Here is a 15,515-nt window from a genome sequence, read left to right as displayed (position 1 = left end):
ACACAGCAGTCACACACATACAGAAACAGAAACTGTCAGGATAGGATGAAAAAAAGTAATTCAAATGTATTTGTCACATAGACACTCATACACAGTACAATGTGCTTCTTTGTGTACCTGTTCCGGCTCAATAAAAACAATAACAATAAAATACATAAAAATAATAATATACAACACAATAGAGTAAAAGGATAGAAAATGAGGTGGTGGGTGGGGGGCTAGCCCCAGGTGTCATTGAGCAGACGGACAGCCTGAGGAAAGAAGCTCCTCCTCATGCTCTCTGAGTTTGTTCTCAGGCAGCGATGACGCCTCCATGATGGGAGCAGCTTCAAATGAATGCACTTTTTTTTCCATTACCACCAGTATATTCACCACTTACACCAACTTATTACCAATAGTTTTACACTGATTTTTGAAATTCTTGGTCAATAAACGTCATTTATATGAAATTATCTATAATTTTTGTGTTTGAAAAAAGCAGAAATTCTAAATGATGTTGACTAATAGTTAAGATCAGATGAATAAAGTTAATAGTTAATCACAGATATGTCAACGTTTAGTCAGGATAATTCTATTAAATTAAACAAAACACCCAAAATTCAATGAAAGTAGAGATCTGATCCTTAATTTCACTTGTGAATAGCGTTGTATGGAACCATGCCTGTTATTTTGGGGAAGTTTGGTTGAAAGACACCCAAATGTCTGATATTGAATATTTGAAAATGGGTCAAATTTGTCCCGAGGACAAATGGGGGGTTAAATGTTTTCCTCTCCATGCTGTCAGCTCACATTTAAGCATGACTCGTCGTGCCCCTTCTCCTCCCCCTTCACCTCCAGTTCATCATTTCCAGCTCCCAGGTCTGAGCTCAGCAGAGCTCACTCCTCTTCTCATTCAGAGCTCAGCATCCTCTTCATTCATCACATCACCACCAGTGTCTACACTCCATCGGGGGAAGCCTACAATACTCATACCTGCTTCTCGACCCCCTTTAAAATGTGATGATGTCATGATGGGAATTCGATGAGGTCACAATGGGGTCTAATTACAAAAAGACTTTTCCCATTGATTTTATTGTGCACGTCAATAAAAATGTAAATATTGTTCATTCAAAATGAGGTCTCTCCGGATTGAACTGCTTATGTGACCTTAACTGTTGATATTGGGTCCAACCTGCCATCTTTGCCAGGAATTGTCATGCAAACACAGACAACATTGGTTTGAAAATAGACAATTTGGCTTTATATGTTTTGTTACATATAATCAGCAATTTAACGTGGTGTTGCAGACCATGGAGGTGTTTGAATTCTTCATTTACTATTTTCTCGTCAAATTATTTAAAGTGCTCATATTATGCTAATTGACATAATTGTATTAGAGGTTGTACCAGAATAGGTTTATGTTGTCCTGAACCCTGAGACTTTGCCGGTCTCCAGCTCTCCTGAGGGCATCCCTGAGACCGCCCTTGAGAACGCCCCAGAGACTTTGCCCTTGTCCTGCCCCCCAGAGACTTCGCCTTTGTCGGTCCGACCTACTCCTGTCCCCCGTGTCCTGTCGGCGGCTCGGCCGACTCCTGTCCCTCATGCCCTGTCGGCGGTCAAACCCAAACCTGCCCCTCATGCCCTGTCGGCGGTCAGACTCACTCCTGCCCCTCGTGTCCTGTCGGCACACTGTCGACCTCTGTTCCTGTTGCCTGGTTGGCTGGCTCCAGCCCCGCCTGGTTCCTGCCCAGCTTCCCCCTCGCCTGCTCTGCCTTGGCCGACCTGCTCGTTCTCCGGGGGGGAGCTGCTCTTGCAGTTTTGACTATTCCCCCGTCTGTCCCTCTCCGCCCTCCCAGGGTTGATTTTTTTTGGGTCGTCTGGGATCCGTCCCTTGAGGATGGGGTACTGTTGTGGTTGTGGATGTTTCTGTTGCCAGTTTGTATGTTTCTGTTGCTGTTTCCTGTTTTGTGTGTATATTCTGCATATTTCTGTTCCCTGTTGTGTAGATTTATCCTGTTTTGTGTATCCTGGATTGTGTATATTTTGGTTTCCTTATTTCCCTGTTCATTTTGTGTTTCTGTTTATCCTGTTTTGACTGTGTTCTGTGGATTGTGTATTTCTGTTTCCTGTTTTATTTTGATAGTCTGGTTTTCTCTCTTGTCTTATCTGGTTTTACTTCCTGTGTTTGCCCGCCTGTGTGATTGTCTAATGTGCTCCACCTGTTCCCCAGCCCTGGTGTCAACTGTCCCGTGTTTGATCATTACCTAGTTTATTTAGCCTCTGTGTTTCCTTTGTCTGCTGTCAAATCGTTTTGTCTTTGTTTGTCTGTATCCTGTCGGTGTGTTTTTGGAATCTTCCCTGCAGTTTTTTGTTGTCCTTGTCTCTGGGGACTTTTTGGATTTGGGACTTTGCCTTTTACCTACCTGCCTCAGTTTTGGACTCCTTGTGTTTGCCGTTTGCCTTTTGGATCGCTTTTGTTGGTCTGCTCCCTGTTTTTGTACCAATAAATCCTTGTGTTCAACATTCTGCCTGCCTGCCCTCTTCCTGCGTTTGGGTCCTATTCTTTCCTGCATCATCATCACATATGTGGTTTAATTTTCAGAAAACACCATATATTTGTTGTACTGCACATTGCTGCAGATCCTCTTTCCACCCTATGTGTTGAGTTCTCTGTTTTAGCTACAGAGTGAGACATCTCACTTCTGTACCATCTTTGTTGGGAGTTGCACATGCACAGTAAATACTGCTACCTTGTCAGTTTCAGAGTATGAGGAGTGCCATGCTAGCAGCTAGGCGAGCATTATAACGTGTGTTACGAAGTGGCAAACGTTTGTCACGGAAGTAAATGCTGGACTACAATTGAGCAGTTTGTGGGCAATGTTTTTTTTTTTTTTTTTTTTTTATTTTCAGCCTATTCCGCACGGTCTTTTTGTTGTTTTTTTTTTTGCCCCTCTCTCTCTTTTGTCTCTTCTCTTTTTTCTTTCGCACATGTGCAGTAGCTCAGATGTAGATCATGTCAGCTAGCTAGCTCCATAGACAGTAAAAGAGCCTGTTTCTCCAACCGGTCAGTTACTAGGCAGGATTAGCTGGGAGACTTCTAAATGGGGGCACATGTAGAAGTATCTTTGTAGATTATGGTGAACTTGTGTGTTGTAGCAGTGCTTTGCTATTGAGAACGAGGTAGCATGCCAGCGTTAGCATTAGCTTTGGCAAGCTAATGCTAACACTACGAAGCTACCGGTTTGCCGCTAGCCAGCTTGTTCGGCTTGTGGCGTCACAAGCCGTGCGATTTTGAACAGCTCACCCGAGACTGAAGGCAGGACACATTCAGAAACCGTTATCTCACTCAAAACAGCATGGATGGATTTTTTCAAAGTTTGTATGCATGTGGAAGCACCAGAGACACAAAAGAACACCCCAAATCCCCGAAAAGTGTTTTTTTCCAATATGGGCACTTTAAGATTGAAGAATTATTCCAAACAAAAAACAGTGATGCAATCTGAAAAATCCATTATGATCTAGTTAACTTCATACAAGACAACGAAAGATCGGGGATACTATTTATTTGTTAGTAACAGGTGGAAAGTTTGTTCCAAGATGAATCAGTGTTTGCATTTTTTTCTTTAAAATGAAATCTTTGCAAGTGATTCAACATAATTCCCAGTTAAAGTTGAGTAACGATGAAATCATCCAGGCGTCTTTGCAGGACAGACTCCGCAGACATGAGCCAGCAGTCCAGTGTTGGTGGAGAGACTATACTGTAGTCAAAAGCATTGGACCTAGAAAAAGACAAAAATAGTCATATCTTTGTGTATAATATGAGTAATAATCAAAGCACTCTCTAACAGCTTTATTTTTCATACAAACATATATACCTCGTAACGTCAATCTCCTGGTCTTTGATCTTAAGTTTTGTTGAGGGAGTTTGTTGCACCTCCTCATAAACTGCTGGCTTTAGAGCTGGAAACAAAGAGGACAATCAAAGCAATGACAATGAAAAGCTACCACTACAAGAGACGCAGCAAAAAATATTTGTCTTCTGACACTAATCAGTTTTGACCTGATATCAAATCAAACATTTTCAGCCACCTATAATTCCTGTAACGTTGTTGTCCAGTGGCTGCTGTCTCAAAACCGGCCAGAGGAATTCCACACCATCCTTCTCATGAATATAGATGACCATGCGTGTGTCTCCAGCTGCAACATCTATTTCCTTGTTCCGCCTAATCACTGTCAAACTAGAAAAATATGCACTTTGTCTTAATTTTGGACTTGTTTGCACTTTTTTCAAAGGAAAAGTTTGACATTGTAGGAAATATGCTGATTGGCTTTCTTGTAGAGAGTAAGATGATAAGTTTGATACCACTCATGTTTGTACAGGAAATATGAAGCTACAGTCAGCAGCCAGTTACCTTAGCTTAGCATAAAGACTGGAAACAGAGGAAACAGCTAGCCAGGCTCTGTCCAAGGGTAACAAAATCTGCACCAGCACCTCTAAAGCTCACTAATTAACATGATGTATCTCGTTTGTTTAATCAGTACAAAAAGGTGTAGTAAAAACAACAAATCTCTGTTTTTAATGCCTGACTATTACTTGGTCGGGACCATTACAATGCAAAGTCACCTTCCAGCTGTGATGAGATCCTGTCCAGTGTGGCGTGTCAGTGTCTGTCCCTCTCGTACAGTGATGACATTGGTGTCAACCTCAACATAAAGGTCAGTCTTGAAGTGGATGACAATCCTTCTGAAGCCTCCATTCGTTACTGTATCAAGCTCACCATTCACAGACAGCTCTAATACAAAAGAGAAAAAATGCAACTCAACACCACACTTATACAGTACAAAGATCCTTCACTTAAGTGGAATTACCAGTACAACAACATAAAAAATACTCCACTCAAAATCCCACTTAAGTAAAAGTACAGAAGTATTATCAGCAAATTGTACTTGAAGTATCAAAAGTATAAGTACTCCACTGTAGCAGTGTAGTAGTGGTACTCAATCTAGGTGTCAGGCCCACAAGATGTTAAGAAATTATTAATTTGGTAAACATAAATTTGAATGAATATTTTTGGTCTTTTCTCTAATCTTTGCTTTTTTGTGAAATATTAGATAATTATACCTCTTTAGACCAAAAAAAACCTGATAAAGTTAAGAGGGGAAAAATCTCTTTGGTGGTACACATACACATACTCATAAAAGTACTTCAAAATTATACTTAAGTATAGTACTTAATTAAATGTACTTAGTTACTTTCCACCACTGCAAACTAGGGGATAATTATGGGTTGATACACATTATATAACCGACTATTGACTGGGCTGTTAAAGGAATTTAAGAAAAGCTGTGATGGCACAAAGAGTAACATTACTGACCCCTGTTGGGATGGTGAAGTAGTTTAAGGCGAACATCTCCAGTGACATCAAAGCAGAGTGGAAGAGACAGATTCTCAGTTTTTAGCAGAAACCTGTGGGAAAGAGGAACTAGAGAGGAACACAGAGTCACACAGCAGAAGGAAACACTGAAAATGATTGTTGCTTCCAACACCAATATAACTAACTTAAAGAGGTGAGAGAATGATTATATAAGGTATTTCACACTGTTCCTTAAGGTCTCCGAATAGGGTACGTAACAATGGTTGGGCTGAAAATGGCCCGGGTGCTGTTCTATGTGCCCTAATGCAACCCTGTGAAATAGCCCTAGAATGAAACAAGAGGTTTTCTCCCTTTTGTGGTATGCTCATGAATATTTAGATGACCTGCGCGCTGATTGGTTGGTTTACAACGAGGGAAGCTGAGGAGCAAAGATGTAATGGCCAACAGCACTCACTTGGACCAGCAGCTCGCGCTGCTCTGTACCCAGCGCACAGTCACCTTTTCTGAGGTAACTCATACCTGCCAACATTTGGTTTTCAAAATCCGTAAGATTTGTGCAGGGGCATGGCGGCTACTGTAAGTGTTAAGTGTATTATTTACATTGCAATATAAATGAAAACATAATAACAATATCAGGGAACATGCCTGCCACTCTCAGTTACCCAGTAACTAGACCACCAACTACCGCTGACATGACGGCGCTCCACGACCGGCAGCTCGTGGTGTCAGCATTCCCTGTACAGTCTGGAACACTGCATTTACAACAGTGGTTCGTTTTCAACATCCTTGAAAAACTTCCAAACTTCCTTATTTGTAATTCCCGTGGAAGTACACAGAGCAGCGCCACCGAGTTGACGTCAACTATTAGCTTCGTTGGGATTCGCCCGTTTTCAGCAGCAGTTTCAAATTGTGAGATTTGGATAGGAAAGAGGTGTCAATGGGACTTTGAGGTTCTCTGTATGCCCATTTTACCCACCGACCTGACAAGCTAAACTCGGGTTTGCATTATATCACCCCTTTAAGATTAATTATAGAGTGTTTGATAATGATTATCCAAAATCTTGACTATCATGTGGTGATCAGTAAACATGTATCATTTGAGAATTACATTTACAGTAAAAGGTAAAAGCACACCTGTACTTGTGTGGCACATAAAGAATGAAAGATGGGTACCATTATGTTCTCAGACTTTCAAGATTTCAAAGAATATTTCAGTGTAACCCAAATGATCTTATTTTACTATTTAGAATCTCTTAGTAAAAGTAAACCCTTCTTTAACACCACAACAAATCACTTTAGGCTTATTATATACACATGTATGTGTGTTACAGTTTACACATGTGCATATGCAAACCATCTTTTCTTGGCAAATATTGAATTTGAAGGATGGATCAGAACTGCAAAATTAAGTTTACCTGATGAAGTTACCATGGAAACAACTTGATCACTGTTGGTCTGTGAGGTTTTGAGGAATTCTTCAACTAAAGAATTATGGGTAGAATGAATGATTGTGAAGGAATATGTCTTTGAATTGTCACAGTTCATTACAGTAAGGTTAATGCTGATAAACTAGTACTGATAAACTTGCACTGTTGTACAAGGACTGAATGGCAATACCCCTCACAAGACATGCTGAGCAACACATTATTGTCATACTACTTGCATGATCTCTTCAATATCCTTGCAAAAGATTTCACAGCTCAGAGCGACTGCCATGGCCCCTTGCCTTCACCAACTGGCAAACTACTAGAATTTGTGATACCACAGGTCGGCTGCAATGTCCCCTCCAGGTGAGTCTGCAGGAGGGGACCAAAGTTTCCCTGATCTAAGCAGTGTCTTGTGAAATACATTTAGCTAAGAAGAACAAAAGATTTACTCATGAGGTGATCATTACACTGTTACACCGTTGTCATGAATGCAGATGTGGAATAAACCTTGCCTTAGTCAAATTTAAACAAATTGTGGATGTCACTCAAGACATGTGAACAAATCTCTATATACAGTAAAATATATACATGAGAGTTGTCATATCAGAGCAGTGCACATGTGTACCCATACCTGCAACAACTATATTATGATCACTAGCTGTTAAAAGGAAAACAGATGATAACGTGACATTGTGATATAGTAAATATACATTATATGAGTAATTAATTAATTAATAGTCATGAATCTGTCATGTAAGATTACTGCAGATGTGTACATAATGTATCTATGACTTACCTGGTATGTTTGGCCTTAGTCCTGTTTAAAAGAAAGAGATGATAACAGAAAAGTTGTTAATTTACTTTGAAATGGTCATGGTTGTAGATTAGTTTGCTGTAAGTCATGCTGTATCAGGTTTTATTATACATGTGGAATCACGTTGTTTCACATATGGGAGAGTTAGATAGTTAAAACAAATAATATTACTTTTAGAAATAAACAAGTGATTCAGGAGATAATCCACCCTGAGAGAATTTATAGCTGGGAGGGGTCAGTTTAGCGCCATTTTGGTATCTGAAAACCTTGCCTTAGTCAGATTTCTAAAAATGTTCCATGTCACTCAAGAAATATGAACAAATCTCTCTATAGAGCAAAATATATACACGAGTGTATTCATATCAGAACAGTGGACACGTGTACCCATACCTCCGGAGAGACTACCACTACTAACACCTTGAGAACGACGCCTCGCTGTTAAAAGGAAAAAAGATGATAACATGACATTGTGATACAGTTGTTAAATAACTTTGAAATAGTCATGATTTCTTAATTAGCTTGCACCGTCCTCCACCCTCAATTTTTCTGCTCAGTTCTTTTTTTACAAAATGAAAACAACGCATTGTACTGCAAAGAATGCAAATGTGTACAGTACACATGATATATGTATGCTGTAGGGCTATATACATTATATGAAATACATTATATGAGTAATTAATTAATAGTCATGAATCTGTCATGTCAGATTGCTGCAGATGTGTACCTATGTATCTATGGCTTACCTGGTATATCTGGCATTGGTCCTGTTAAAAAGAAAAAGATGATAACAGAAAAGTTGTTAATTTACTTTGAAATGGTCATGGTTGTAGATTAGTTTGCTGTAAGTCATGTTGTATCAGGTTTTATTCAAGTGGACTCACATTGTTTCACATATTGGAGAGTTAGACAGTTAAAACAAATAGTATTACTTTTAGAAATAAACAAGTGATTCAGGAGATAATCCACCCTGAGAGAATTTATAACTGGGAGGGGTCAGTTTAGCGCCATTTTGGTATCTGAGTAAACCTTGCATTAGTCAGATTTCTACAAATTTTGCATGTCACTTAAGAAATGTGAAAAAATCTCTCTATAGAGCAAAATATATACACGTTTGTATTCATATCAGAACAGTGGACATGTGTACCCATACCTCCGGAGAGATGACCCCTAGTAACAACTTTAGAAAGACGCATCGCTGTTAAAAGGAAAAAAGATGATAACATGACATTGTGATACAGTTGTTAAATAACTTTGAAATAGTCATGATTTCTTAATTAGCTTGCACTGTCCTCCACCCTCAGTTTTTCTGCTCAGTTCTGTTTTTACAAAATGAAAACAATGCATTGTACTGCAAAGAATGCGATGTGTATGCTGTAGGACTATATACATTATATGAAATACATTATATGAGTAATTCATAAATAGTCATGTCAGAATGCTGCAGATGTGTCCCTTGTATTTATGTCTTACCTGGTATATGTTGTGGTGTTAAAACTAAAGAGATGATAACAGAAAAGTTGTTAATTTACTTTGAAATGGTCATGGTTGTAGATTAGTTTGCTCTAAGTCATGCTGTATCAGGTTTTATTCAAGTGGAATCACATTGTTTCAAATATGGGAGAGTTAGACAGTTAAAACAAATAATATTACTTTTAGAAAGAAACAAGTAATTCAGGAGATAATCCAAACCAGTGTAGGGCTATATACATTATATGAAATACATTATATTAGTAATTAATGAATTTGTTTTGGTAACGTTTGTGTTGCTTACGACTAAAGGAACCGGGATGTGCCAGAAGACGTGTCTTGCCATTTCTTGTTCTTGCCGAGGGTCGATGCCCTACAGGAGATGGCCGTGCCTGTGTTGGTCCACCTTCCTTAGGTTTATGGAGCACATCTGTTTTCTCCCCCAGAGGCTTGGTGACCACCATGGATGTAAGTGGGGTTACAAAGCTGTACTTCAGCGACAGCTCCAAGGCCTCTTTCTTCACGTTCTTCTTCTCAGGTCCAGAAAACAGCAGCCTGGGTCACAAATTCAAACATTTGACATGACGGTAAAGTATGATAAAGTTATTTAACAGCTAACACTACTTTTGATGAAATTTTTTTGTGTTTGTTGTGTTAGTGCTGAAATGATTGTTGATGGTAACGTTACTATGTCCATTGATCAGACATCCAGTCGCGTTTATTGGCCATATCCAGACACATCTGGTGCGATGCAGTTTGCAGTCTTTTCGCTATATGCCTTTCCTGGCCCATTTGGGGTTAAGTGTCTTGCCCAAGGACACTTTGACATAGGACTACAGGGCCAGGGATTAAATCATCGACCTTCCGATTGGTAGACGATCGCTCTACCACCTGAGCCACAGCTGTCGACATCACACTCACTCTTTCTCCAGAAGCTGTTTGACTGTGAGGTAGGCCCAAACCCTCTGGACGTGGCTGTCAAAATCTGTGCCAGTGTACTCCACGGTGGCGTTTGTGTTAGAAAACGTCACTCTTCTATCCCTCTGTCATAGTCCAAATTAATTATTATGTCAGTATACACAAGGGTTTTCACCAAGCTTTCAGAAGATTACAGTTGATGTGCTGGGTGGAGCAATCCTTACCGAAATGGCTACAACTTGTGGAGTGAAGGTTTCAATGTCGTTGTCAGTGATCTGACCGGCCACCACAATCTCAGAGCCATTATAATACTGGCTGAAGTTAGTCTGGGTTAGATTGGTCCCTCCATTATAGATCATTGTCACATCTGTCAACAGAGGAGTGGCCACCTCGTCATAGAAACCCTGTTGACATACGGTACAGTATGGACGCTGTATGAATGTTTATCTCTCCACAGCCAATCAGGGTCAGTTTTATCTATGGAAATGTAGCAAATCACATGGTAAACAGAGTATTTATAATGTGAGCAAGTGAATTCAAATACCTTGAGCTGTAAATCAGCATCAGAGTCTTCATAAATCCGTCGTGCCACACCATTGTTCTGCAGCGACATCTTCTCAAGGAACTCAAAATTGACATCATGACCAAAACCAAGACAGTAGAGTGGGAACTTGTCTGCAATATCCCTTCTGACATTTGATTGTATTTGTTCAAGATTTGTCTCCCCTGCAAAGAACCAAAGCATGGGATTTAAAAGGGGAAGTTGAGCTCAAATTCCCTCACACAGTGATACATGGACTGTGTCGTGGTAGTGGTCTTACATTACTCTCTTGAAGTATGTTCTTACATTTGTGTGCATGTGTGTTTTATTGTAACCTGAGGTTGGGTCTCCATCGGTGAGAAGTATGACGATAGACACTGAACCTTCTCTGGGATGTGCATTCAGCATACGTGCTCCTTCCAACACTGCTGCGTTAATGTCTGTGGCTGAAATGGTAATGAAACAATGTTTCATTACTGCCATTACTAAAATAGTCTTATACCTTTACAAAATATTTATTAAAAACCTCACCTCCTCTAGCTTGAATATTCTGTGCAAATGTCTTAGCACTCTCCAGGTTTTTCTTGTTGGCCTGAACAAGTTCTCTTTTCCAGTGAAAAATGCTGCTATCAAAAGTGATAAGACCAAAGTGGTCATCCTCTGCCAGGTCGTTCAAGATGTGGATTAATGCAATTCGGGTCTGGGCAAAAACATCATTCACACATTAGAACTTTTATAGAAACCATGTAATATTATTTGTTTCACGTGTTCTTAAATTGTGTATTTAATAAAGCTTCCTGTGAAGTGAATCACAGACATAATTAACTGACATTAAAACATTGAATGCTACAGTCACAATCCGTCACAAACTTAACTCTTCAAATGCTGTACCTGTTGCATTTTTCTGCCACTCATTGAGCCACTTTGATCAATAACGAAGACAACATTTTTTGGTATGCGGGAAAGACTAGATGGAGCAAAGTGATGAACAAAGTATCCAGCTGATGTCTTAGAGAGAGGAAGAAGAAAGTTAAGATAACAGGGGAAGATATCCATTTAAATAAGTACAGTATTTTTAACAATGCTAATAGACCACTGGAGTCATCCAGGAAATTAACTCTGGCTTTACCTTGATGTCTCCAAGTGAGGTGTCCCTGTTGACGTCATAAACAATAACCAGATCTCCATTCATACCCTGCTCTCCACAGCCATCACATGTTTTCTGTTGGTCCTCTGTTGGGTAGAAATACACCCACGCCTGGAAACAGGATGAAACAGGTTTTAGAGACTCTTGATATGGAAATTGATGTACTGGGTTCATTGGCCAAAAATATGAGTCCTCTGCATTTTGTTTAATTTGATTAGATTCAACTGTGTTGTCTCGGCACAGAGTTGAGCACTATTTGTACAACAAAATGCAGTTTGGAATAACAACAAAGTGAAAACTGTTGCAAAAGTGCATAAAGATATACAGTATTTAAAGATGAATAAATTAAACTAAGACATGTGCGCAAGGATGAGAAATAAGACAGAATGCCCAGGGCCATTATGTATACTGTGGTCAAACAGATATTCTTTTATTACCAATATTAGTTAAATATTGTTTAGAACAAAGATAGCAATGCTTACTGCATGTACCTGTTTGTCTGCATGCGTTCTGGTGATAGCATTAGCCAGGGCTTTGGTGCTTAGTCCTCCTTTTACCTCGATGAAATTGATGCCAGCTTTCTCATTAATGTACACATCAACCTGGCATTGAGAATAAATAAAAAAGAATAAAATACTTTGAAGCTCTGATTATTAAGTGTTTTTTAAGATGGATAGAAACCAACAGGAAAGACACACCTTGAAGTCTTTGACAGGCTGCATGGGTCGAGCGTGGATTTGCAGCTCGTACTTGCCAAGCTTGCGTTTCAGCAGCTCCTCATATGTGAGTTCAAAGGTGACCTTTTTGTGGGCAGCCACAGTCACAGAGGTCTTAAATTCCTCGAGGGTCCTCCCTACAGAACTGCAACAGAGACGATACATTAAAGCAGTTGTCCTCCTTCTGACCCCTTTACAATAGAACAATGACACTTATGACCTCTCATCACAGGTTATGGTGTGGATGTGAGATGTGAGTAATTCAACTAAAGAGCGACATTTCCTACTCAAATTATTTCATTTGAAGAATTTCAAAGACCTGAAGGCATTAAATTAGCCGTATGTAAAAAGAAAAAAGGCAAACATTTGAGAAAAGTCAGACAAAACAAAGATTTTATTCTTTTTCTCCTCCTTTATCCTGAAGGACACACAAGGCTCTTCTAAAAATTACGAAATAAAAACAAGCTTTAATAGACCTGGCAATAAACTGATCCATTGATCTATGTACCTGACAAGCCCAGCGCTTTGGCCACGGGACACAGCCTCAGTGTACTGCTGCTGAGCTTTCTCTTTACGTTTCACAACACCATCGTACCATTGGCCATCTATAAACCTGAAGAAGAACAAGCAAAATTCTTTGTTTATATACGTACTCCTGAGTAGCCCATGATTTAATTTCATGATGCTTTATTGTAGAAATCTTTATTTGCAAAATCCTGTAAAAAGTGTTTTTGCTTCACATACATTCTGAATTTACTGATGAAGGCGTTCTTGGGAATCCGGACCTGGAACTCTATTTCCTTTGAGTCGTCCATGCGATTGGCCACGCGGCTTGTGATGACCGTGGTTGCATAACGACTGGTCACTGTGGAGTTGATGTGAAAGCTGTAGATGTTCCAGTCGTCCTGAGCAAATACAGGAGGAGGCACATTTCACAATAAAATAAATGGCTTGGTTAATGTCGCTGGCTGACGACCAGCTGACCAAAGTTCAGATGATGGTGGAAAACAAAAAAGTGTGGGTGGCATCAGTGAAATCTTGTTGGTCTAATTGCAGAAACACCCCATTCTTATTATTTTAACCGTCGTTTTTTCACATGGCAATGTGTCCCAATACTACTGAACCTTTACCAAGTCTTAACCCTGAAATGTAATGATTAACTTGATTGTGGCCCCCCCATTTTCACTTTGTAAACAGATTTACAGCCCAACAACATGAGTAATAAACACACACACACACACACACACACGGATACAACACTGAGGGTGAGAGAGCCTGCACGTCCTTCAACCTGACCAAAAGATGCTGAAATACAAAAATAATTAAGCACAAACATCATAAAATAAGTAAGTAATAAATCAGCAGTGATACACTAAATGTTGTTGCTGTGTTGTGCTTGTATGTCCAAACCTTTTTTCCTTTAATAAAATGAAAACATATTGTTGATCTATTTACTTCAGAAGAAGTCAGACAGAATCATAGTTTAAATATTTGTAAAACCCACAGACAGAGAGTGATGATGGCATTTGGAGATACAAGTTTTCTGCCCGACAGCAACAATATTTTCAATAGGTTCAGTTTCCTTGCAGTGCGGTAGTGTGTCCTTTAATTTTTGTGACCTTACCTTGTTTGGTAGTGTGCTAGCCAAAACCAGCAGCAGCCCAAAGAGGGTGACTTGCACCACAGCTCTCTCCATGATGGCTCCACCAGAGTGCAGCCCAGGCAGCTCAAACTGTCTTTTAAACTTAAACAGACAAGGACAACATGAATGTGTACATACATTGTTTTTTAAAAGGGCAAACTCCACTTTCACAATCCCTTACTTGCACACCCACACATAAAAACACATTCCCCCCCACTTACCTATTCACACACATAAAAAAAAACAGGAAAGGTAAGAAAAAGTAATTCAAATGTATTTGTCACATAGACACTCATACACAGTACAATGTGCTTCTTTGTTTACCTGTTCCAGCTCAATAAAAACAATAACAATAAAATCCATAAAAAATAATAATAGACAACACAATAGAGTAAGAGGATAGAAAATGAGGTTGTGGGTGGGGGCTAAGGTAAGGTAACTTTATTGTCCTTGAGGGGCAATTGTTTGTACAGCCAGCAGACAGACATAAGGACAAGACACACAACAATACAGCAAAACATGAAATACCCACAGTATCTAAAACACAACAGCAAATGAAATACAAAAATTTAAAACAGTTCTAGCAAATTGTTTAAAATGGAAATAGAAGTTGGGATAAAAGAGTTTCTGAGTCTATTGGACCTGCATCTGGGCATGGAGTACCTACGGCCTGAGGGAAGTAGCTTAAACTGACAGGACAAGGGGTGGCTAGGGTCAGCTGCAATGGATTGGGCCGTCTTTGCCACGCTGTTGGAGTAGATCCAAGTGTAAGTGTAATGTAGTGTAAGTTCAGCAAGGAAGACATTCCTTATGTTAGCCTGCTCACTCATTCTCATTCACCTCACTCTCCCTCTCCTCCTGCTTCACATCAGCTGCTTAGGGGCATTTACACTTTTAGTTAAACCAACCAGATTTAGCCACACTCTCTACCAGCCAATCACATTCTTGCTGTCAATATTTTGTCGCTTATTTCAACATTTTTGGCACTTTTTTCCATTACCACCAGTATATTCACCACTTATACCAACTTATTACCAATAGTTTTACACAGATTTTTGAAATTCTTGGTCAATATATCTCATATATATGAAATTATCTATAATTTTTGTGCTAGAAAAAAGCAGAAATTCTAAATGATGTTGACTAATAGTTAAGATCAGATGAATGAAGTTAATGGTTAATCACAGATAAGTCAACGTTTAGTCAGGATAATGCTATTAAATTAAATAAAACACCCAAAATTCTATGAAAGTAGAGATCTGATCCTTAATTTTACTTGTGAATAGCGTTGTATGGAACCATGCCTGTTATTTTGGGGAAGTTTGGTTGAAAGAAACCCAAATGTCTGATATCGAAAATTTGCAAATGGGTCAAATTTGTCCCGAGGACAAATGGGGGGTTAAATGTTTTGCTCTCCATGCTGTCAGCTCACATTTAAGCGTGACTCGTCGTGCCTTGTGTCGGCAGTATAGGCAGTATAGTTCACCTC

General features: G+C 39.5%; 1 protein-coding gene across 5 annotated transcripts; it reads right to left on the bottom strand.

The window, feature by feature from the left end:
- Nucleotides 1-3,525: 3,525 nt before the first annotated feature.
- Nucleotides 3,526-14,163, bottom strand: LOC120557497 (inter-alpha-trypsin inhibitor heavy chain H3-like). 5 transcript variants are annotated; one of them, XM_039797880.1, is made up of 25 exons: nucleotides 14,009-14,163; nucleotides 13,129-13,289; nucleotides 12,893-12,997; nucleotides 12,367-12,529; nucleotides 12,160-12,270; nucleotides 11,651-11,779; nucleotides 11,413-11,529; nucleotides 11,053-11,221; nucleotides 10,857-10,967; nucleotides 10,525-10,706; nucleotides 10,205-10,384; nucleotides 9,984-10,105; nucleotides 9,367-9,617; nucleotides 9,066-9,089; nucleotides 8,746-8,790; nucleotides 8,339-8,359; nucleotides 7,986-8,030; nucleotides 7,578-7,598; nucleotides 7,413-7,439; nucleotides 6,770-6,835; nucleotides 5,355-5,462; nucleotides 4,604-4,772; nucleotides 4,069-4,217; nucleotides 3,855-3,939; nucleotides 3,526-3,758 (listed from the first exon to the last, which is right to left on the bottom strand). In XM_039797880.1, exons 1-25 carry the CDS (start codon nucleotides 14,078-14,080, stop codon nucleotides 3,644-3,646), a joined length of 2,748 nt encoding a protein of 915 aa, XP_039653814.1. In that variant the 5' UTR covers nucleotides 14,081-14,163; the 3' UTR covers nucleotides 3,526-3,643. The 5 variants fall into 5 exon arrangements, with proteins under 5 accessions (XP_039653814.1, XP_039653815.1, XP_039653817.1 ...); XM_039797881.1 differs by having other exon boundaries at nucleotides 9,406-9,617; XM_039797883.1 differs by lacking the exons at nucleotides 8,339-8,359; nucleotides 8,746-8,790 and having other exon boundaries at nucleotides 9,406-9,617.
- Between the last annotated feature and the right edge of the window lie 1,352 nt (nucleotides 14,164-15,515).

The sequence above is a fragment of the Perca fluviatilis genome, chromosome 4, assembly GCF_010015445.1.
Source record: "Perca fluviatilis chromosome 4, GENO_Pfluv_1.0, whole genome shotgun sequence".
Taxonomy (NCBI): Eukaryota; Metazoa; Chordata; class Actinopteri; order Perciformes; family Percidae; genus Perca; species Perca fluviatilis.
This window is presented reverse-complemented; position numbering and strand designations above follow the sequence as displayed.